At 43.1% G+C, this 24,057-nt stretch overlaps 1 protein-coding gene across 2 annotated transcripts in view; it reads left to right on the top strand.

Annotated features, from left to right (window-relative positions):
- The window catches only part of ETV5 (ETS variant transcription factor 5), a 63,376-nt gene extending 43,564 nt beyond the window's left edge, over positions 1-19,812 (top strand). For both annotated transcript variants that reach the window (XM_001152492.7, XM_063807410.1), the window contains exons 9-13: positions 1,196-1,255; positions 8,236-8,304; positions 8,483-8,652; positions 13,597-13,698; positions 17,274-19,812. In XM_001152492.7, coding sequence (XP_001152492.1) covers positions 1,196-1,255; positions 8,236-8,304; positions 8,483-8,652; positions 13,597-13,698; positions 17,274-17,495 — 623 coding nt within the window. In that variant the 3' untranslated portion in view covers positions 17,496-19,812. The remainder of the gene's footprint in view (positions 1-1,195; positions 1,256-8,235; positions 8,305-8,482; positions 8,653-13,596; positions 13,699-17,273) is intronic.
- Positions 19,813-24,057: the final 4,245 nt, after the last annotated feature.

Here is a 24,057-nt window from a genome sequence, read left to right as displayed (position 1 = left end):
ACTTAGGAGCTAGTAGAGCTGACATGTTTATGCACAATGGAATACAAAACAAAACAGAAAAGCTGTGTAAGTGGTAGGAAGTGCGGTAGGCATTCAGAAGTGGTATGAAGTACATCTCTGAGTCCAAGCCTGGAGAGTGTTGGGGTTCAGTTTTGGATGGAATTTGCTCAACCTTCTCTGAGATAATACATAGATTGATCTATTCAGGCACCAGTTGGTTATGGGAAATGCTGAGGAAATAGGCAGAAGGGAGAGACCTGTTGCTTTATGACAGAAAAATTACCAAGTGTGAGGTAGTGATCGTGTGTAAACATTTCCATCAGCATTCCTCTGGAAAGCTTTGATGTATTTTTCTCAGGAGTAGCATGAACAGCAACATTTTTTCCTTTAAGACTGACATTTTGATCTGTCCTGATGGGTTTTGCACCCCACTCCACTCCCTTAAAGCAAGACACTCAACAGAGGTTACCATATCTGTAATTCTTTGATCTGAGTTGTATTGCCAGGGTGATGGCTCATCCCACATGGACACAACTCAAATTACTGTCTTTCCTCTCGATGGACACTGATAACATGATGGCTGAAGAAGAGATCACTTGAGTGTGGTTTGGTTTCAGTATGACAGCCCCAGCATGGCAAAAATGGACCAAACTGCAATGCTCTACCCCTTCCAGTGCTGGTCCTGGCTTCCTAACTTCAGGTCCCCTAATCCCTTTGGCCTAAAAATACTCCCACCTGTTGGAGCAAAATTGGATGTGACCACCAGCAGTAACGGGGAGCAAATTAGAAAAGATCTAAAGCAGGCCTCTTCCCGTTCCCACCCTAACACCCAGGAGTCAGCATGGGCAAGAGGCCAGGCTTGGCCTTTTGAAAGCCAATATTTTTTCCCCTGCCATTGGCTCTTTCACCAGATTTAGTGTTAACACATTTCTAAAATAAGTGAACAATGAGAGTAAAACATCTTTTTTTTCCTCCCGTGACTCTTGATTAGGAGAGCCTGCCTTTCAGATGGTGGGTTATGGTGTTTGCCATCTTGCTTATTGGTGTGGCACCTCTTTCCCAGGACAAAGCCAGAAAGACATGACCCCAGAGCAGGAAGTTTAGGGGCTTTACCACAGAGCTGCAGTTGACCGATGTGCTGTTTCTGCTGCAGAAACTATTGACAGGATTGTGTCCACCTTTGCTTTCCTTTCAGAAGTGCCTAACTGCCAGTCATCCTACATGAGAGGGGGTTATTTCTCCAGCAGCCATGAAGGTAAGGAGCCTGCTTTTCTTTCCTCTTCTCTCCTCCTCTCCTTTCTTCCTTTCTTTCTCTCTGCCTTTCTTTCTCCTACCTTCCTTCCTTCCTCTTTCTTTGCTTGACTAATACCCAAGCTTAAAATTGCTCAGTTTCCAGGCTAAGATTTGAGATCATAGTTTAAACCTTGCTTAGCTCATGAATATGAGAGCTGATTGATTGTAATCTTCAATTATTTTGCACGCAGGGTTTCAGGCATGCCCCTAAGCCCTGTGAGGGCTGCCATTTTCATTAGCAATGACCCCAACTTTTTAACAGTATAGGACAATTTGGAGAAAAAACAAACCCACCTTATTTCCACATTTCCAGAAATGGAGGTTATGTTTATATAACACTATCAGCTGAAACTGGAATTTAGGAGTTATGTCAGTGAGGGTGGTTTTTATATGTTTTACAGTTATGTCAGTGAGGGTGGTTTTTATATGTTTTACAGTTATGTCAGTGAGGGTCCAAGGATGTCTTAGAGTTTTTAAAATGTGTCTCTACGTTTTTTACTTAGTTTGAGTGCTTGGGTGGGTAACTCTTCATTGTAATTATTATTATATGATAAATGGTTGCCATTTTTAACATGGGAGGGAAATTGAAGGTATTCTTCACCAACCTTGAGGGGGCTGGTGGGGAAGTGAGCTAGCAGGGGGTAGGGAGTACTGGGGATGGGAGTGGAGAGGTATGTTATGTACAAAATGCATAATTGAAGGACACAAATGTTTTCTCATTGGATTTTTAAAAAATACCTCAAAGGAGAAACATGAGAACAGATATAAAGCAGTTTACCCACAAGCCTGGATTATCACATATCCTAACATTTATTTTTATGTGAAGATGATCGTTTTATATCAAGGGTGTATGCTGTCTGCTCAAGTTCTTGTGCCCTATCCCTTTGGGACCAACTTAATTCAGTAAGTCTCTGAGATGATCTCACTCTAATTAGGAGCAGGAGCAGTAGGCAAGGTTGAGCCTGTGACTTTGCCTTCATTAGTGCTGACCTACTAATTAGGGTGAAAGTAATTGGGAACAAATAAGATGCATAAGTGCTCCATAGCATATGGCTTCAAGGAAGTGGTCAGAATGGAGCTAGAATGTCAGTTTCTTGGAGGAGCTTGCTTTTTTTCATTTTTTTTTGTTGTTGTTGTTGTTGTTGAGACGGAGTCTCGCTCTGTTGCCCAGGCTGGAGTGCAGTGGCATGATCTCGGCTCACTGCAAGCTCTGCCTCCTGGGTTCACGCCATTCTCCTGCCTCAGCCTCCCAAGTAGCTGGGACTACAGGCGCCCGCCACCATGCCCGGCTAATTTTTTGTATTTTTAGTAGAGACGGGTTTCACTGTGTTAGCCAGGATGGTCTCGATCTCCTGACCTCGTGATCCACCTGCCTCGGCCTCCCAAAGTGCTGGGATTACAGGCGTGAACTACCGCGCCCAGCCTAGTTTTCTTTCAAATATAAACTTTTGTAGCTTATTTTTAGCACAAGCAATAAATACTGATTACATAAAATTCAGAAAATACAAACAGACAAAAAGATGAAAATTAAATCTCACTGCCCAGAGATAACCATTAACTTGCTACATAGTCTTTCAATCTTTGCTGTGCATATGTAAATATAGGATTATACAGATCGTATAGGACACATTGTTTTATAGTCTTTTTTTAAACAATAGTCATTAACTCAAATTGAACATTTACTATGTTTCAGACACTGTTATGTGTTCTTTAGATGCATAAATTCAGTTGTTTAATTCTCATAGCAGCCCTATAGGATAGATATTTCTGGGTTTGGTTTGGTTTTGTCTTTTTGAGATGGAGTCTTGCTCTGTCGCCAGGCTGGAGTGCAGTGGCGTGATCTCAGCTCATTGTAACCTCTGCCTCCCAGGTTCAAGTGATTCTCCTGCCTCAGCCTCCCAAGTAGCTGGAATTACAGGCGCGCGCCACCACGCCCAGCTAATTTTTTGTATTTTTAGTAGAGACGGGGTTTCACCATGTTGGCCAGGTTGGTCTCAGTCTCTTGACCTCGTGATCTGCCCGCCTCGGCCTCCCAAGGGATAGATGTTTCTATTTGCCCCATAGGGTAATGAAACCGAGACTCAGAAAGGAGAAAAGATGTGCCCAAGGGCACATGGCTGTAAGAGTAGAGCCAGAACTCTAAGCCAAGCCCTGTGGCTCCAGAGCCCATACTCTTCATCTCCTTCCATATTTCACAGCCAATGTCATCTCTATAGCACCCAACATTACACTGTGATTTCCTCATTAATGGCTGCACAGTACTCATTGCATGGGGATGCTTTTAGCTAATCACCTGTTGCTGAAAAGTGGGTACTTCCAGGTTATTCTCAAATTCCATGAACATTCATCTAGCTAAGTGTTTTCTTGTTCTCTTGATTCTTGAAGCTAAGTTTCTGAAATTTCTGGGTAAAGGAGGGTATGACATTTTTTAAGGCATCTGCTGCCGGTTTTTGTGAGGGTCTGTTTTGTTGTTGTTTTTAGTACATTGTCACAGATTTTTTAATTTTACGATTTATCTAAAGAAGTAATTAGATGTGAATCAAAAGGAAGAAGGGATCCTTTTGTTGGGGGAGGATAATCGGGCTTTTAAGCTCCTGCATAAATGAATGACAGTAGCAAATCAATGGGCTCATTTGATGGAAAGGAGCCCTTGTAGGGACTGAGATCATGCTTGAGGGATATGAAAGGCCTGGAGAGGTGGGCTCAGAGCGTAAAGTTACCCTTCTGGGCAAAGGCTAACTTGGGATGGTGGATTGAGGAGTTCCCTTCGAAACATTGAAACAGGGAAGTTTTTTTAGAACACCTTCCCCAGATGTATGTCTTCTTTTTCTCAAATGGATTTCTCCCTAAAGATTTAAAGCAGTGTGATTCCCAAAATCTGTGGCAACAGCTTCACCTGGGACTTTTTAGAGATGCACATTCTCAGGACCCATCCCAGGCCTACTGAATCAGAACCCCCAGCGGTGGGGCCCAGCAGTCTGTGTTTTAACAAGTCCTGCAGGAGATTCTGATGCACCTTCGAGTTTGAAATCTACTGAGTAGTAACGGTTCTCAAGTTTGGTCAAACATTGGAACTACCTGAGGAGCTTCTAAAAATGTAGATTTCCAGGTTTCCTCCAGAGCAATTAAATCAGAAATTCTGGAGTGGGACCCGGGCTTTAGTAGTTTCTAAAGCTCCCCAGGTGATTCCAGTGTGCATCCAAGGTTGAGAACCACTGGTCTCTGTCATTTTAAATGAAAGTCAAAAGAGCTGATACTCATGAAGCATTGGGTGGCTTTTATAAGTGATTAGTTCATAAGAGCGGTGTTTATGGGTAGCTGCTTCGCACTCACTTGGTTAGATGGGAGACCGAGTGTTGTTTCACTGGGTACCCTGTGATGTTCTGAGTAAGTGTCCAGCCCTGGAAAGGAAGGGCTGTCTCCCGGACACTGGCTGTGATGGGCACAGCTGCATGGGGCTCTTTGAGGTTCCTGAATGTTTCTACAGAAGCAGTTGATGTCTGCAGCAGGCAAACTAGGAGGGAGTGGGGGAAGAGAGGGAGGAAAACATTTTGCATAATTACAACATTTAGGAAAGAGCATGCTCTTAAGGGAAATATTTTTAGCAAGGCATTGGGTTGCTTACTACACACAGACTATCTGGTGCATTTGTGTGTGTTTTCCCTCCACCCTTTCCCATTCCTTTCCCTGACTTCACACACATCAAAGAAGTTAGTTTCAAAGAATCCAGCATTTTTAATTGTTCTAAATTACCCTGACATGCTTTTCCTATCCTTATACAGGCTTGACCACAGATGCCTGTGAAACAGTTAAGGAAACAAGTGTTTCTGATTGGCATCTGTGATTGCTAAGATAGCCATCCTGCCTTAAGTGTTCACCTGGAGTCCTTGCATAATGTTTTGAGTCTTTCGTTTCTAGTTTGCCCCTCAAACAGGTCTTCCTTCCTGCCACCTTCATTTGAGTGATTAGATGATTGTGGCCACAACTGATATAACTGCTGGCTCAAATTCAACTGACTTAAATTTCACTTAAACCAATAGTATCTTCCAGATGGTGTAGAGGACCACATGTGGCGATGACTAGAAACCACAAGATACACCACAGTGATACTTCTTATAGGCAGACCTTCATCTGATTAGTTTTGAAAACCAAACTGAGAATTTCTTCTAGATGTAGGTGGTTGTGTTTTTTTCTACGTACTGTGAATGTATTTTTCTTACCTTAGAGGAGAAGAACTCTGAAAATAACATGGCAAGTTTGACAGATATGTAAACTTGAAGTAGTTCGCTTGTAATGACTTTATAATAAGACCATTAAAACATCACCGGAATATCAAAATACATATGGAAGATCGGGAAATATGTAGCTTCCTGGCAGGCAAGGCAAAATGTTTGAAGCATGGTGGATTATGAAAGTCTTGTTGGTAATACAGAGTATACCAGTTGGTCAGAAAAGTCAGTTTAGTGCCAAATTGGAAAATAAATTTATCAGGAGTCATTGAATCCCTGACTTAAAAGTTAGCATTATATTCTTAAATATTTTTTAATGAAGACTATAAAACTTCCCATTTATTCAAATATTTATTTAGTACTTACGTGTAAGGTGCCATGAGGACACTAAGATACCAAGATACGATCCTTATCCTCAAGGAATTTAGAATCTTTGGTGGAGGATATAAGATCAAGCTCTGACATTATTCAGTTAATTTCTTAATAGCACTTACCACAATGTACAATGACTAGGTTTATTTTTTTAACTACCATTTATTACACACTTATGTACCAGGAGCTACTCTTGGCACTCTGGTATAAAGATAGAGAAATAGATCAGTTGAATGATACTAAATTAAACTCTTATGACAACACCATAAGGTAGGAATTATTATCTGCTGCAATGAGGACACTGGAGCACAGAGATTAATTTATTCAAGATCACACAGCTGACTGGAGTCCATCAGTACTATGCCACCTCTCATTTCTTTTTCTCCTTTATTGTCTGTCGCCCCCAGTTGAGATGCAGGCTCCATGAGAACAAGGACCAAGTCTACATTCGCCTGGCTACCTACTCCCTTCTAGCACAACGCCTGGCATAAATACTTAGTGGATTAAATAATATATAAATGACAATAAAATAGACTTTGATGTCGTTAAGCAACAGAGAACTAATGCTTAGGGCTGAGAAAACAAAAATGAATAATATAAACCTCAAAGCAGTCTCAGTTGTGCAGAGTTTCTTCAGTCCCAGGCCTCTTAAAAATGGTGCTGGTCCTGCCAAGAAGCTACTTGATCTGGGTTGACTGAAGAAACAAAGAATGGTGAAATTATACCTTGGCACCTTTACTCACGGATTTTTCCTTTCTTTTTTTTTATTTTTTATTTTTATTTATTTATTTTTTTTTTTGAGACAGAGCCTCTCTCTGTTGCCCAGGCAGGAGTACAATAGCATGATCTCCACCCACTGTAACCTCCGCCTCCTGGATTCAAGCAATTCTCCTGCCTCAGCCTCCCAGGTAGCTGGGATTACAGGCGCCCACCACTATGCCCGGCTAATTTTTTGCATTTTTAGTAGAGACGGTTTCACCATGTTGGCCAGGCTGGTCTCGAACTCCTGACCTCAGATGATCCACCCATCTTGGCCTCCCAAAGCGCTGAGATTACAGGCTATTTGTCTTCAACAAACCAATCTAAAATCACTTACTTCCTACTCCTCCGTAAGCCACATAGCACTTGTTATTATGGCTATCCTCATTCAGAACCCTTAAAGCTTTACAGGTGCAGTCACCCTTATAATTGCTCATGGAATTATAATTGCTCGCCACCATGCCCAGCCTCGTGGATTTTTTAAGTCGCAGTGAATCCTTCTCAGACTCTAATGGAAGTCCTTCATTGCAGAGCCTTTTCACCTGCCTGCCCCCGCTGCATTATCCAACACACACAGACCTGTAGTATGAGCCAGGTGAACTAACAGGAAAACGGAGCACAGGGAAGCACTGCTTATCAGACAGGAGCCCTGGGGCATTCTCCTAAGACGTGTGCTGGTAAAGGAATATGCACTGGAGACGTTACACCTTGAGACAGGCTGAACTACAAGGAGGGATGTGACCCCATCCAAGTTATCTGTTACCTGGCTTTGATTTGAACCACCAATCTTGACAAGGTGCCTAGCGACATGGTGGTTAGCACTGAATGTATATTAGGGGTTTGTGGATGAAGACTGTCAGGCCATCCTTCCTTCTTGAGCCCTTTAACTTTTTGCCTTGCCTTCTTTTATTTCCTTTGCATGTGTTGTTGGGCCAGTTCCTCCTTGACCTCTGTTTTGTCATCTATACAGTGAATTTGTTTCATTGCTAGAAAGTCTTTTCAGATCCTCTCCACTGTTTGGTAATAATACCTCCAATACTGCTTTCGAAATCCTCTACAGGCCCAAGTCTTTATCCATTTTGGCAACATTCTTTACCCTTCAGGCTCTTTCGTAATTGAACGAGGTATGTGAGTAGCTTGGATGAGTTAATAGGAAAGGTTGAAATTAATTTTAGCTAAAAGGAAAATGGCAGGTCTGTGTACAGATCAACCAAATCCATCCAGCTAGGCCAACTGAAATAGAGTTGTGTTTCCAGCTGTAAAGGCTTAGTCAGAGCAACATTGATCCATGCAGACCTCAGAAGCAAAATGCAAAGGAACGTACTGGTGACTCAGCACTTCCCTGCAGTCTTAGCTGTAAAAGCAGGAATTGATGCTGCTCTGACTGAGGCGCAGGTGATTACATCAGAATTGGAATGCCTAAGCCCTCTTGAAGTCCCTGAAAATTCAGTCTGCCATAGATACAGCAGTAGGACTTAGGATCTGAAATGATAGGATTGCACTCTAGTCCTTAAATCCATAGTTTTAGTACAACACAGAATTTGTTAAGCAATGTAGTCTTTCTTTTTAAATTCTCTTTCAGGTTTTTCATATGAAAAAGATCCCCGATTATACTTTGACGACACTTGTGTTGTGCCTGAGAGACTGGAAGGTAAGTAGCCCCATCCAAGGTTTGTTGCCAGGTAGAGGTTTGGAGGTGTCAGAACACCTCAGCCATGACTCTCTTCCCAAGTCCAGTGATTAAATCAGCATGAACAACTCCTTTTTGTCCCAACCACCTGAGAAACTTAGGACTAAGCTATTGTGTGATGTGTCCTTGTCCCAAACAGGCAAAGTCAAACAGGAGCCTACCCTGTATCGAGAGGGGCCCCCTTACCAGAGGCGAGGTTCCCTTCAGCTGTGGCAGTTCCTGGTCACCCTTCTTGATGACCCAGCCAATGCCCACTTCATTGCCTGGACAGGTCGAGGCATGGAGTTCAAGCTGATAGAACCGGAAGAGGTATGCACTGGATGCTGGACTCAGACGGGTTTTGATTTGTTGTTGTTGTTGATGTTTTTTGTTTAGATTTCCATTGAGGCTTTTTGTGTCAAGTCTGCTCTTCCTTCTCATTCATATTCTGGCCTGGCCAGTGGGCTTGGCTGTATCCCTCCTATTAATGGGACGGTTTCTAATACATGGACAGGCAGAGTTCTCCACTGTAGAATACATGAAAAGTATTTGTAACACTTCTGCAAAATTTAGGGGGCAAGATCATGAAGACTTATATTCAAGTAGGATATGCTCTCCCTCTTGGAAAGTCTTTTTCAGGTGCTGTTTCAATGATACAGACTTGTTTTGGTCTTAGCCCCTGTAGGCCATAGTCTATCTCTGAGTCTACATGAACATACTGTATGACATTTTGACAATATATTACAGGATACAACTACCCACTGTGTATTTCAAATGGCTGTAGCCTGGAGAAATAAAATTATCAGAGGTGGCCCAATTTTAATGAGCTTAGACTTTTTTTTTTAAAGGTGTGTTACGGCCGGGTGCAGTGGCTCACACCTGTAATCCCAACATTTTGGGAGGCTGAAGCAGGTGTATTGCTTGACCCCAGGATTTTGAGACCAGCCTGGGTAACATGGCAAAACCTTATCTCTACAAAAAATAAAAGAAAATAAAAATAATAAAAAATTAGCTAGGCATGGTGGTGTGTGTCTATAGTCCCAAATACTTGGGAGACTGAGGCAGGGAGGATCGATTGAGCCTGGGTGACAGAGCGAGACCCTGTGTCCAAAAAAATAAAATGAAAGTGTGTTATGTGACATCACAATAGAGTAGTTGAGAGATGATACAAACCTCAGTTATTTTAATAGGAAAAAAACACTGTTACTGTTTTTGTGCCCAGAACAGAAATACACTGTTGACAGAACCAGTACCGTTTCTTCAGTGGAGAAGACACACCCTAGAATCCTTTTCCTGAATATCACATAACAAAGTAAATTAAATCAGGCTCTCAGTATAGCATATTCTAAAGGGGTTGATTTTTAATTTCTGTTTGATTTAGAATCTAGAGAGATTATAAATGGAACAGAAATAACTGCCCAAAAAAACTGACATATGCTTCTTTTAGTAGCATGTTCTTAGGCATATAAATTAAACCAGCAGATCAAAAGGCATCTTTGGGTTGGGTATAATTAAATTGGGAACAACACTCTTAGACACTCTTAGAAAGCATTTGAACGAGAATTGCTGTTTTCAGTGTTCAGTTAACTCTAGGACTCGCTTTAGCACACCAAAGAAATACGCTGGCATGGGGTTAACAGGAGGAGGTAGCAACCGGGGACTTGGTTTGGAACAAGAAAGTGGTCTAAAGATTCAAATGGGAAAAGGAGGAGAATGTATGGATTAGAAATTTATGAAGAATCCTGATTGATAGGAGAAGGCAGACTTCATTCAAGGCAATTAGAAAACAAGATATGCATATGTGTTCCCTGTTTTATATTCACTCACGAGAATGGAAATGTGTCAGCATCTCTAGATGGACTAATTAAACAGCTTCTATTCGGTTCAGTCTACCTTCAGAGCTGGAGTTGAGTGCCACTGTGTTAGTTTAGTGCCTACGTGTTTTTTTCTGGCTGTGTAGAAATAGAGCCATGTTTTAGGCTTCTAGCATCCCTACAGAGCCATCCACCCCACCGGACCCATGCCTCTCCTCACTGCTTTCTGAATAACGTGGCCTGGTTTATGTGAAGTTTGAGAAAAGCATGTCACCTAGGTTCACTGAGGCTTTCTGAAAGTAGTTCTGTCATGTGGGCAGCCCTTATTGATTTATCTTGTTTCACAAACAGGAGCTTTTATTATTTTATTGCTACTGCCTCGGGCCTAAGCACAGGCCGTCCAGCTGCAGGTAAACCTGGTTATGATCCTTCGTAAAGCTGTTATTGAATCTTCTGCACTCCTACCAGTGGCATAGAGAATGATGAACAGATGGCAAAGGGCCCCTGCTTTCTTACTTAATAAAGAAACTAATATTAATACAGAATGCTCATAAATGCCAGGCAGCCAAGTCATGTGAGAAGCCTGTGGTGTCCTTGAGCCTCCCTCGGTTGACCGGGCAGCTTTGTTTCTTCAGGAAATGGTGCTTTCCACCCCACCTTGAAGTCCCCAAGCTTTCCCTAAGCTCCAAATGTTCCTTTCTCTTCACCCAGGATCAGTTGGGTGCCACATGTGCACGTTAGCCTCAGGACAGGTGACATTTGCTGAGCTCCCCCCGCCCCTCCTTGTATACCTGTGAGGGCCCTGTTCTTGTTAATGTCAGGAAGATACCGGCTTCTGGAAAAAGCTGTAAGAAGTCGTCATGGGGGAGCTTGAAGGGTGAAGCGGAGGAGGAAGCTGTTGGGACGTAATTGTAGGCAGCTGTGTGGCTGAGTAGTGCACTCTGGGTAATGATCCATAATATCCATTACACTGTGCATGGAAATTGTGGTTTTAGAGCTGCGTTTTGGCAGGCCCCCTAATCAAATGTCTTTTGATAGTCATCCAGCTTAGCACCCTCTCAATTATGACTGACTCGGCTTTAATCTGGAGCCATTTTAACTGTGAATCTGCATTAATGAATATTTTGGGGGGTAGGGTTGTTTGTTGAACATGTGGCAGATAACTGCTGCTGGGAGGTTTGAAGGGATGGGCTGCTAGAAAGAGCCACTCCCTGGGCTGTGGCTGCTCTCTCTTTAAAGGGGAGAAGGAATAGGTAGATTAGATCCGTTAACTCCTTCAGCCTCAGTCCTCAAGATACGTGCTACCAAAGTAACTAATGAGAGAGAAGAAAGATCTGATGACAAGCTATTGCCTGCCTCCCCAGTCCCAGAAGAGGGGCAGCCCTAATTCCCAGCTGCTCTGGAGCTGAGCCGCCTCATGCATTACTGTAGAAGGAACAGCCGTGGTGAGGGCTACAGAATCACAGGGCTCTGGCCCGGGAGGATGAGTCAGTAACTATGGCTACCAGAGCTGCTTTGAAATCTGTGCGTATACCAAACCTTTCTCCAGTAAGCAATTGCATGTGCAAGTGACAGCTGAGAGGTGGCCGCTGAAGTTGAAGAATATTCAAGGATTGTTTTCCACCCCTTAACATAGTAAAATGATGAGGCTGGGCTTCTCTGAAATTTCCCTGTGTCACTTGTGGCAGACAGCAATTAAAGATTAGTTTTATAAGGCATCATTGCTTTGAACAGGGTACAATGATGTATATTATTAGGTTAGCAGATGTCTCTTCTTACCATTATTTCTATTGGTTTTAAATGTTTATCTTCTCTAACCAGGATGTAATTTTTGGTTAATTTTGCCTTTTGGGCTGTTTCAAAGGTAGAGTTGAGTGGGTACCATATGGAGAAAAGAGGAGACCCAGGACATCGTGTCTGCTGTGGGGACATGAAGCAACTGAACGGAAATTGGACTTTCACAGGGTTTCTTGCAAGGCAGAGCAGAATCATTGCTATTATTGTAATTAAGAGAGATGCATTCTTATCAGATCATTTTTGGTTTTTATGAAAGGTCATTTTAGAATACTGAATTTAGAAGATGTTGCTTTCATTCTGCCTAGATCTTTTAAGGAAAAGGTTTATGTGAAATGCTGTTTTCTCTCTGATTCCTACTCCACTCCATGTTTAACATTTGGCTTTTAAAATATCGAAGGGGCCGGGTGCAGTGGCTCATGCCTATAATCCCAGCACTTCGGGAGGCTGAGGCAGGTGGGTCACTTGAGGTCAGGAGTTTGTGACCAGCCTGGCCAACATGGTGAAACCCTGTCTCTACTAAAAATACAAAAATTAGCTGGGCATGACAATGGACACCTGTAATCCCAGCTGCTCAGGAGACTGAGGCAGGAGAATCGCTTGAGCCTGGGAGGCAGAGGTTGCAGTGAGCCATGATCGTGCCACTGCACTCCAGCCTGGGCAACAGAGTGAGACTCCATCTCAGAAAATAAAAATAAAATAATCGAAGGAATATAGTTTTTTTTTTTAAGTTTCCAAAACTGACCTAAAATGCTCAAAACGTGACCCCTGATCCCTGGTTTGCATACATTTGAAAACCTCTGAGTAAAACTCACATTTCCAGGGTTATTCTACTACCTTGACAGTCATTCTCATAAGTAGGATTTTGGAAGCTGATATACTTGAGAACAGAAATTGCTTGGCTGCCGTGATAATTGGGTAAACTCTACTAGGAAGTTTTCCTGCTAGAAGGCTGCTTTGCCCAGAGCTCCAATTATATTGCCCTATCAGTGTGCCTCAGGTGGACTGGGTTGGATATAATGCATTTCAGAACTGTTTGGAAAGCCCTGTTAATTTTTCATTAAGTGGCTAATGGTGCTACATGCTTTCATGTCCATTCTGCAAGTCTGCTGGGAGCATGGGATTGGATGGCAGCAGGCTGAAATGATCTGATTCCCCCTTAGTCCATGAGCTGCAATAAGTAAACATCTCCCAGCCCCCCTCCAATCTTATTAGAATTGAACTTTTGCTCTGCTGGCCCATTAGCAACTCACTAGTGTGTTTCTAATGTTTCAGGAATGACCATTCTAATTATTCCTTATTGACTGCTACAGAAACCATAGCACTTAATGGCAACATGTTAATGGTCTATGGGTATTGGTCAATAATTCATACGTGGAGAAACAGTAGAGGGCCTGCATCCTCTGGGATGTTAGCCAAGTCCTCTGCAATCTTAAAGTGCTAGGATTCTTCCATCTCTAGGTCTCACCTCCTAGTAGTTGTCACTGAATCATCGCCTTTGTTGAGTGTTTGGTCTTGAGGGAGTTAAATGCCTTCCCTTCCAGGTCAGAGTAGCAGATCATTGACCAAAGCAGTCAGGTTACAGAACTGGCTCTGCTGGGATTGGGAGAGAACATGGGGCCCAGGGAATGCGTTTCCATTGCTCTTCACTTTCCTGTCTCTTCAGGTTGCTCGGCGCTGGGGCATCCAGAAGAACCGGCCAGCCATGAACTATGACAAGCTGAGCCGCTCTCTCCGCTATTACTATGAAAAGGGCATCATGCAGAAGGTGAGCCATTATACAAGACCCTTAGCCCACTCTGGTCTCTTTTAAGGAAAAAGTCCAGGGCTTCTGTAGTGAGACTGGTGATCGTCTCTATGAGAAAATTTTAGCCCCCTAAGTGATTCTGTGGTAGGAAACAATCTTGAGAAGACAAACTTGAGACAAGAATCAAATGAGATATAGAGTACATTTGATGCTGTTGGTTATGTGGAAACTAGAAGTTGCATGCAGAACACACAATAGAAAATTAGGCTTCTGCGCTTTCCCAAAACTGCTTCTATATATAGAAATTTCCAGAAACTTAGGCCAACTGTTGTATCCAAAAAGGACTACAGGGAATCAACTTGAAGGTCTCTACTTCAACAGCTTGATTGAAGTCTTTAGTTATTAAAACACCTAGACCTCCAAATCTGTTAGTTTGATATGCTCAGAAGTGTTAGAGGAATAAGAGCATCTGATTTTTCTTTCAGACTTACAGAAACTGGAACTCAAGTTAAAAAACCAACGTTTGTAGAATGGCAGCAGAGTCACTTGGTAGCAGGTTGCTCTTTGTGGAATAGAGGATGAAGCATATTTTGAGGGAATCAGTACAAAATTCTTCGTGGGATAGGTAGCGAGGGGCCACAGTCTTAACATCCCATGGATAAGTAGAAGATTGGAATGGCAAGTCTTTCTTAGCTACCAAATTCGTAATGTACTGTTGCCCAGATACTAGCATTTACACATTGAGCCAGTCTACCTGGCAGTAGCCAATAAGATGAACGTGGCAGAAGCATATGGGCAAAACTGCTGAGAACTTGTCTACAAGAAGCCAGATTCATCTTTCTCATAGGCGGGTGGTAATGTGACCCCATATTCTCCTCGCCACCTTAAAAAATACTCAACAGCTCATTGTGATTTTCTGGATAAACTCCAGACTTGCTAGTGCGTCATACAGGCTCTGAGGCTGTTCCTAGTCTGGTCACCACCTAACTCTCGTTTCTTCACTCAAACTTGACGGCTTTCACTAGCATAGCCACCTTTTAATTTAATGTAGTATTTGTTTGCCAAAGTATACATGTTACATGCATGTACATTATCAGGCATACCATAAAATGGAAGACACCTATTAAACTGTCATCCTACTTAAGACCTAGAACATTCCTAATGCTCTCAATACCTGGCCAGCCCCTCCTTGTTTTCTGTCACCTTTCCATTTCAGATTGGGTTAGGTGGTCCCCTTTGCTGCTTCTGATGGCACCAGTACTTGTTCCTACCACTGCTCTTCTCACTGTGTCTTTTTTTTTTTTTTTTTTTTTATACTTTAAGTTTTAGGGTACATGTGCACATTGTGCAGGTTAGTTACATATGTATACATGTGCCATGCTGGTGCGCTGCACCCACTAACTCGTCATATAGCATTAAGTATATCTCCCGATGCTATCCCTCCCCCCTCCCCCCACCCCACAACAGTCCCCAGAGTGTGATGTTCCCCTTCCTGTGTCCATGTGATCTCTTTGTTCAATTCCCACCTATGAGTGAGAATATGCGGTGTTTGGTTTTTTGTTCTTGCGATAGTTTACTGAGAATGATGATTTCCAATTTCATCCATGTCCCTACAAAGGACATGAACTCATCATTTTTTATGGCTGCATAGTATTCCACGGTGTATATGTGCCACATTTTCTTAATCTCACTGTGTCTTAACTCCTTTCTTGTTGCTACCCCCCACTGGAGTGTAAGCTCCTTTGGGTTAGGAATTGAGGTTTAACTTCAGTGCTTGATACAGAGTTAAATGCTGTAGGATAGGTGGTTCCCTACCTTACCTCTCCTTTTTTTAAAGTATACGGTCCAGTGGTTTCACAGAGCTGTACAACCATTACCACAATTAATTTCAGAACATTTTATCACCCCAAAAAGAAACGCCATACCCATCAGCAGCCACTCCCCATTGTCCTCTATCCTCCTTAGAGTTGATATCATCAGGCCAAATCCTAAGTTCAGGTGGGAGAGCCATTATTCCTTTGCTGTTCCCAACTCCACATCCAGCATGGGGAGATGCAACCCAGGACACAGTAACTTGAACCAATGGAAATGAGCTGTCCTTATGACTAGCTTCTGTGTTTTCTAAGGGAGTAGAAGAGAACTTTATTTCTGAGAATAAGTAGGCAAAGAGTACAGGAAGGCCCAGGAATGAGGCTTCGTGGGCTCAGATCCTAACACTTCAATTTGTTAGCCGTATGGTTTGAGGAAAGTCACCTAATCTCCCAAAGCCTCTATTTCTAATAAAAATGTAGATAATAATTCTTGCTTTAATCCCACAGGGTAATATATTTGAAAATATTTCAGAAATAATAATGCGCCATCCAGTGTAAGGAAGGGGTTATTATTTTATTTGTTACATGACTCACGAGTAAATGAGAGCTCATTAAAAGGTGAATGATAGCCCGTCAGTGTGTAGAGAGACTTAGAAAAGCTGTAGTCCCATGCCCTCCATTTTTGAAGGGAAAACTGAGGTTCACAGAGGTTAAGACTCATTAGTGACTAAACCAGGACTGGAAGCCGTGCAACTCCCAGCTTCTGATCTAGGATTATTTCCACTGTGCTCTCCTGCCTCACTCTTCCACACAAACTAATTTTTGGGGTTGGGCTTTAAGGTAAAACCAGCGTACAACACTAACTAGAGGTGGTTGATTGGTAGAGATGTGGAAGCAGAGCCATACTTGTTCAATTAAAAAAAGATTTTAGAATCACAGCAGAATGACTGAAGGGCAGGATTAAACTCAACAGTTTGCATTTTTAAATCTAAAATGTTTATCTTATCAGTAATTTTGGCTGCCTTCCTTTCCCCCTCTGCGTCTCCAGACAGAAGCCGATTATTGGGTTTGATTTTCGGTATTAGGTGCCTCTTGTACTATTGCTGAACAACCAGCAGAGAGAAGGTGATCCCATTGACGCAGATGGCTCATCAGCCACATACCATGAGGTCCTTGAATAACCAAGACCTTCTGGTTCTAATATTATCATGCAGAAAACCCATAGAAAGGTAGTTAGCGGTTCCCTGAGTGTAGCAGAGCCGTGCGATGAGTCATTTAAAGCTGCAGGTAAGCCAAAAGCAATTCTTCTCGGCTTTGGAACATACTTAAGGCTTCTGCGTAGGCTCGCTCTCATCAGATTTCTAACCTTTCTAAATAACAAGGCCATACTGTGAAGACTGTAAACTCTGGAAGTGACTAAAAATGTGGTCAGGCTTCTGCCTTGCACCTGTCAGTCCTTAAACCTTTTTTGGAACACCAAACTCCAGGCTCAGCATAACCGTGCTTTCAAAGCTGTCACTGGAAGACAGAAAGTGAAGATTTTCTTTTAAGAGTCCATCTAGTGTGAATTCGAAATTCAGATATCTTCTTTTTTAACTGCTGTAGTGTCAGTAAAACACTTGGCAGATAATAGGTTCCCAGGAGTTCTCAAAATCAGTCTGAGTGATTGGGGTAATCGGCTGCTCCTTTGGTCCCTGGCTTTGTGACTTAGGAATACCTCGTTCTCTTCCCCTGATCCCATGCCCTGTTCCAACTGGGCCCTGTAAGGTGTGTGTTCTCCCGCAGGTGGCTGGAGAGCGATACGTCTACAAATTTGTCTGTGACCCAGATGCCCTGTTCTCCATGGCTTTCCCGGATAACCAGCGTCCGTTCCTGAAGGCAGAGTCCGAGTGCCACCTCAGCGAGGAGGACACCCTGCCGCTGACCCACTTTGAAGACAGCCCCGCTTACCTCCTGGACATGGACCGCTGCAGCAGCCTCCCCTATGCCGAAGGCTTTGCTTACTAAGTTTCTGAGTGGCGGAGTGGCCAAACCCTAGAGCTAGCAGTTCCCATTCAGGCAAACAAGGGCAGTGGTTTTGTTTGTGTTTTTGGCTGTTCCTAAAGCTTGCCCTTTGAGTATTATCTGGAGAACCCAAGCCGTCTCTGGATTGGCACCCTTAAAGACAGATACATTGGCTGGGGAGTGGGAACAGGGAGGGGCAGAAAACCACCAAAAGGCCAGTGCCTCAACTCTTGATTCTGATGAGGTTTCTGGGAAGAGATCAAAATGGAGTCTCCTTACCATGGACAATATATGCAAAGCAATATCTTGTTCAGGTTAGTACCCGCAAAACGGGACATAGTATGTGACAATCTGCATCGATCATGGACTACTAAATGCCTTTACATAGAAGGGCTCTGATTTGCACAATTTGTTGAAAAATCACAAACCCATAGAAAAGTAAGTAGGCTAAGTTGGGGAGGCTCAAACCATTAAGGGTTAAAAATACATCTTAAACATTGGAAAGCTCTTCTAGCTGAATCTGAAATATTACCCCTTGCCTAGAAAAAGGGGGGCAGTCAGAACAGCTGTTCCCCACTCTGTGGTTCTCAAAATCATAAACCATGGCTACTCTTGGGAACCACCCGGCCATGTGGTCGCCAAGTAGAGCAAGCCCCCTTTCTCTTCCCAATCACGTGGCTTAGTGTGGATGACTTTTATTTTAGGAGAAGGGCGATTAACACTTTTGACAGTATTTTGTTTTGCCCTGATTTGGGGGATTGTTTTGTTTTGGTGGTTGTTTTGGAAAAACAGTTTATAAACTGATTTTTGTAGTTTTGGTATTTAAAGCAAAAAAACGAAAAACAAAAAACAAAAACAAACCTTTTGGTAACTGTGCACTGTGTCCTTTAGCCAGGGCCGTGCCAACTTATGAAGACACTGCAGCTTGAGAGGGGCTTTGCTGAGGCTTCCCCTTGGCCATGTGAAAGCCCGCCTTGTTGCCTGCTTTGTGCTTTCTGCACCAGACAACCTGATGGAACATTTGCACCTGAGTTGTACATTTTTGAAGTGTGCAGGGCAGCCTGGACACAAGCTTAGATTCTCTATGTATAGTTCCCCGTGTTCACTAACATGCCCTCTCTGGAAAGCATATGTATATAACATGTGTCATGTCCTTTGGAAACCTGGTCACCTGGTGAAAACCCTTGGGATTCTTCCCTGGGCATGACTGATGACAATTTCCATTTCATCAGTTTGTTTTGTTTTCCTTTTTCTTTAAATCTTGGACTTTAAACCCTACGTGTGTGATTCAGTAGGGTTTGAGACTTACGTGTGATACTGACAGGTAAGCAACAGTGCTAGCATTCTAGATTCCTGCCTTTTTTAAAAAAGAAATTATTCTCATTGCTGTATTATATTGGAAAAGTTTTAAACAACCAAGCTAAAGCCATGTGAAAGTTGAGCTCAAAGTAGAGGAAGAGTTACTGGTGGTACCTTGCTGCCTGCTCTGCTGGTAGAATTCTGTGCTCCCCGCGACACTAAGCACGTTAAGGATGACTACAGTGTTCCTCGTATGTGAAGGAGGCAGTGCTGACTCCGTGAGTGTGAGACACGTGCTTTGAACGGCTTTTCTATTCATGGAGCACTCCATAGTCTCAAACTGTCCCCCTTAGGACCAACAGCACATTTGTGAAGAGGTTCACAGGGGTAAGGGGTGCACTTTATAGCTACAGAAACATGAGATTCTCCTCTATTGGAAGCTAATTAGCCCACAAAGGTGGTAAACCTGTAGATTGGGCCTTAATTAGCATTGTACTCTAATCAAAGGACTCTTTCTAAACCATATTTATAGCTTTCTTAACCTACACATAGTCTATACATAGATGCATATTTTACCCCCAGCTGGCTAGAGATTTATTTGTTGTAAATGCTGTATAGATTTGGTTTTCCTTTCTTTACTTACCCTGGTTTGGATTTTTTTTTTTTTTTTTTGAATGGATTTATGCTGTCTTAGCAATATGACAATAATCCTCTGTAGCTTGAGCTACCCCTCCCCTGCTGTAACTTACGTGGCCTGTGCTGTCACCGGGCATAGGACAGCGGCATCACCGTTGCATTCCCATTGGACTCATGCACCTCCCGGATGGTTTTTGTTTTTTTCGGGGGTTCTTTGGGGTTTGTTTGTTTGCTTCTTTTCCAGAGTGTGGAAAGTCTACAGTGCAGAAAGGCTTTAACCTGCCAGTTGATTTGAAATACTTTCCCCTGCGCAGGGCCGTATGCATCCTGCCAAGCTGCGTTATATTCTGTACTGTGTACAATAAAGAAGTTTGCTTTTCGTTTATCAAGCACCCGAACCTGCCTCTTTCTTGCCCTCATTGGTCTAATTTTAAAGCAGGCAAAAGCCCCCTGGCTTTCTCTCCGCCCCCACCCTAGCCCTCTCAACAATTTAGCCTTACCAATGGACAGTGGCATCGAGGGTAGTTAGGGAACTCTGTTACCTGGAAACAGACGTACACAGCTCCTCTTAAACTCCAGCTAAAAATTTAATCCAAAGAGGTAGAAAGTCGAGAGATCCTCTTCCCAGCCAATGGTGAGCTGAGATCACCTCATCCCCTTGAGCCCACCAAGCCACCAATTCTTAGTAACTCTTTTTTTAAGTGTAGCCCATGTTTGGCTTTGGGTTGTGTGAAAAGATTACAAAGCAGTCTAGGACTTTCGAGTCCCAGAATTATTCTCAGCCCCTTATGTGGATACTTTGAAAACCAGTAAGAACTTAAGACCATTCGTTTTCTAATTTTTCCCCAATAAGTTTTGCTCTTGACAAGTGAAAAATCAATTAATGGTTGGTAAATAACGAAAAAAGCTCAGGAAGGTTTTGCCCACTATGTTTTTTTCTGGCCATGCAGCAGTAAAAACCCTTCCTCCAAGTTTGTCTCTTTCTCGTGAATATATATCACTCGGGAAATACGTGGAAGGAAATAAAGTTTGCCGGGTTGTATTGCAGTATTATTACGGCTTTTAGTGTTCTTATTTCACCCTTTTTCTGCACCTCTAATTTGGCCTTTTCAAGACTCCTATTACAGTGGAGAAATAAAGTAGAGCCTTTTTTCAAGCCTAGAACAGAAGGCTTTCTGTCAGTTTATCTGCTATCTTTCTTTACTGTTTTACAAGCCTCTAAGTGTAGAAACATCGAGACTGAATCAGTGCACCGCCTCTTGAATTGGAGCTTGTGAGGAATGAATGTCTGCCACATAAACCCCATTAGCTTCGACAGATTAAGAAAAGATGCTTGGGGAGAAGGGGCAAGGGTACGCAGGAAAAAGCCGTCTCTGCCTCTCAGCTTCACCATGATAAGGCTTTAACAATCCGCTCCCCATTATTCACGGGCTCGTTATCCAGCCTGGGCCCAGACCCAGATCGTTAACCTAACGCAGGAGGTCACCAAACACTGCCGCCCTTCTAGTGTTGGGCGCTAGGATAAGGAAGCTCAGAGAATGGGAAGTTTACTCTGCATCAGGGTCCCCTTTCATGAGCCAAGCCAGGGAAACAATGCGTATTCAGTTGTTAGATGACAAAGAGGTAGTGTGAGCGCAGAAGAATGTGGTTTTGAGAGCCAGAGTATGTGCAGAATCTAAATTCTAATGCAGCTGGGACAAATGTAAACTAATGTGGAAGAAAAACACTAATGTACCCAGACGGTTGGAAACTTTGGAGAGAGAGTTCATTGCCCAGCGGTGCAGGTGGCTGCTACTCAATGTGTGGCCTCTGAAATACAAGAGAAAGGAAAAAAGTCCAGAAGATCATCAGTTTAATACAAATGCATAGTGTAAGTATTGTTTAGTACAAATACATAGTGTAAGTATTCTATTCAACATAAGTGTATTGTACTTAAAATAGGGGGAGGGTGTGAGGGTGGTACCAGGCGAGCGGCTATGTCCTTTTGATCCCAGCAAGTACACTGGTGTCCCATTCAGAAGGGGCCCTTTGAATGACCAGCCTAAGCTCCTCCAACTTTAAGAGCTGGCTCTACACCCAAGCCTGGGTTTGTTGACCTTGGCAGTGAACCTCAGGTAACCTTTGGGTAGCACTTTACACAGCACTTTTTCATCTCCATTATCTTTTTGGCAGGCTTTCTGAAACGGTAATACTGTTGAAATTGAGTCTGAAAATACCATGGCTGTTAGCCTCCAAAATTAATTTCTTTTTTGGAATTTTCACAGTGGCTACTGTGGAAAGAGGACTAGTCCCTTGGAGCCTAGACATTTGGGTTCTGGCCCCAGGTCAGTGGTTGATTGGGTTTAACTAAATGGTCTCAGGGGACCATCTGGCCTAACCTCCTAGGTTCATTGAGGGCACTGATGAAGTACTACTCCCCAATCTCATAGGCAGTAAGGGAGAAAGAAAGGAGTTTCCTAGGGGAGTCAAGGAATGTGTGTGCGTGTGTAGGAGAGTTAACAGTTAAGAACATCATTCTCAAGTCACCATTTTTAAGCAAGCTCTGAAGATGGCTCAGTTCCACCATTAACGGCACGTTTCTTCTTTTTCAATCATCCACTGAGCACCTGCTAGGTGCCAGGCACTGCTGGATGCTAAAAATAAATGATTTAGGTGGCATTTTCAAGCTAAAGCCCTGTTTGTAGTATAGTAATTGTGTGACAACCTCTTACATGTTTAAGTGCTATACTTTCCAGGTAATACTTAAACACTACTGACACCATCTTATCCAGACTATGTTGACCAGAAGCTGGGGAGGCTGGGGCATTTATCCTCCAACTCCTGCCCTTATTGGTTGAAGGTTATCCCCAGAGATGTTAACTCTTCAATATATATCCTATCAGGAAGAGAAGAGTGTAGACGCAGATAATCAGTGTGCTGGGAACTGTTTCCAGATGCAGTTAGCTTAGGGGGTTGAGGGCACATGGAGCTGGCATCAGTGATGTCTGTGACACCTACCTTTAACAATTAGCCGGACTCTCCTGGATGACCTGTTTCCTAGAGTGAAACAAGGGTGAGTCTGTGCTTTCATCATTGAGTTATCATGTACCAATCATCGATGATGTGTAAGACACTGTAATAAGACACTTTGCAGGTGAAGATAAGGGAGCCACAAGCCCACCCTCTCCTTCAGCACCCAACAATCTAGTGGGGGAAACATTTCTCCAGGTGAAACTAGAATGCAAGGTATAATATACTGAGTATTACTCATCCAATAAATAGTGCCTAGTCTATGCCAGGTAACTGCTGTAGGATTCGTGGAGGGAAATAAATCTCTGCTCTCAAGGATCTTACATCTGGGCAAGGGAGGAAAAAAAACAAATGATAGAATTTGTTAGGTATTAAGTACTATGGGATCAGGGAAGGGAAATGGTGAGTAGTGGGAGTGGAGGGTTGCAATTTTAAGTAGGGAGGTCAGGGAAGGTCTCAGTTGAGCAAAGACCCAAAAAAGTAGCTGCCAGATGGATATTGGAAGGAAAAGCCTTCCCTGCAGGGGGAAGAGCAAGTGTAAGACCCTGAAGCTTTGAACATGCTTGGAATATTTATGGAATAACAAGGACTGTGAAACTGGATCCAGGAGTCAGATGGAACATGGTTAAAAGCAAAGTAACGGGTTGTATCATCTGGGGCCGTGTAGGCTTTTTAAGGACTCTGGCGTTTACTCTGTTTATGTTTAGCTGTTAGAGTTTTTTGAGCTAAGAAGTGACATCATCTGATGTGTATTTTGAAAGATCACTCTGACTGCTAAGTTGAATATAGACCGTAGGGAACAAGGAAGGAAGGAAGAAGACCAAGTTGTAGGAGGCTGCGGTAGTCCAGGTGGGGTGAGATGGTGGCATGAGCCAGGGCATAAGGAAAGCATATATGAATATATTTGTAAGATAGAGCCAACAGGCTTTGGACTTGTAAGGTGAGAAATGAAAGAGAAGTCAATTATGGCTCCAAGGTTTGTGGCCTGAGCCCAAGGAAGGTTGATGTTGCCATTTACCAAGAGGGAGAAGACTGAGGAGGAACAACGTGGGGACAGGTGGGGGAAGAACAGGCATTCTTTAGGGGGCATATTAACTTTCAGATGCCTTTGAGAAATCCAGTTGGGAACACATTGGGTTATACAAGTCTGGAGTTCAGGGGAGAGATCCAGGCTGGAGATAGCAATTAGGAGTTGTCAGTGTGCAAGAGAGTATCTAAAGCTAAAACTGGATGAAATCACTAAGGGAGTAAGTATAAATAGAAGAAAATTTCCAAGGACTGAGCCCTTGGACACTCCAAGATTAAGAGGCTGGAGAGACAAAGAAGAACCTGAAAAGGAGGTTGAAAAAGAGTGGCCAGTGAAATAGGGGAAAACCAGGAGGGTGTCTCCAGGAGGAAGGAGAGAGCGACAATGGCCGATGCTTCTGATGTGTCCAGTACGGTGAGGACTGTGGCTGGATTAGCAATGTGGAGGCCATGTATGACTTGCAGATGCCATTTCCAGAGTGGCAGAGGCAATAGAACTGATCAATACTACTAGAATCCAAAGGAGGTTTGAATGTACCCTCAGTTGGGGACAGGGATCAGAGAAGTTTCCATGGATTTCAAAATCCTGGATTTG

The sequence above is a fragment of the Pan troglodytes genome, chromosome 2, assembly GCF_028858775.2.
Source record: "Pan troglodytes isolate AG18354 chromosome 2, NHGRI_mPanTro3-v2.0_pri, whole genome shotgun sequence".
In the NCBI taxonomy this organism is placed as follows: Eukaryota; Metazoa; Chordata; class Mammalia; order Primates; family Hominidae; genus Pan; species Pan troglodytes.
This window is presented reverse-complemented; position numbering and strand designations above follow the sequence as displayed.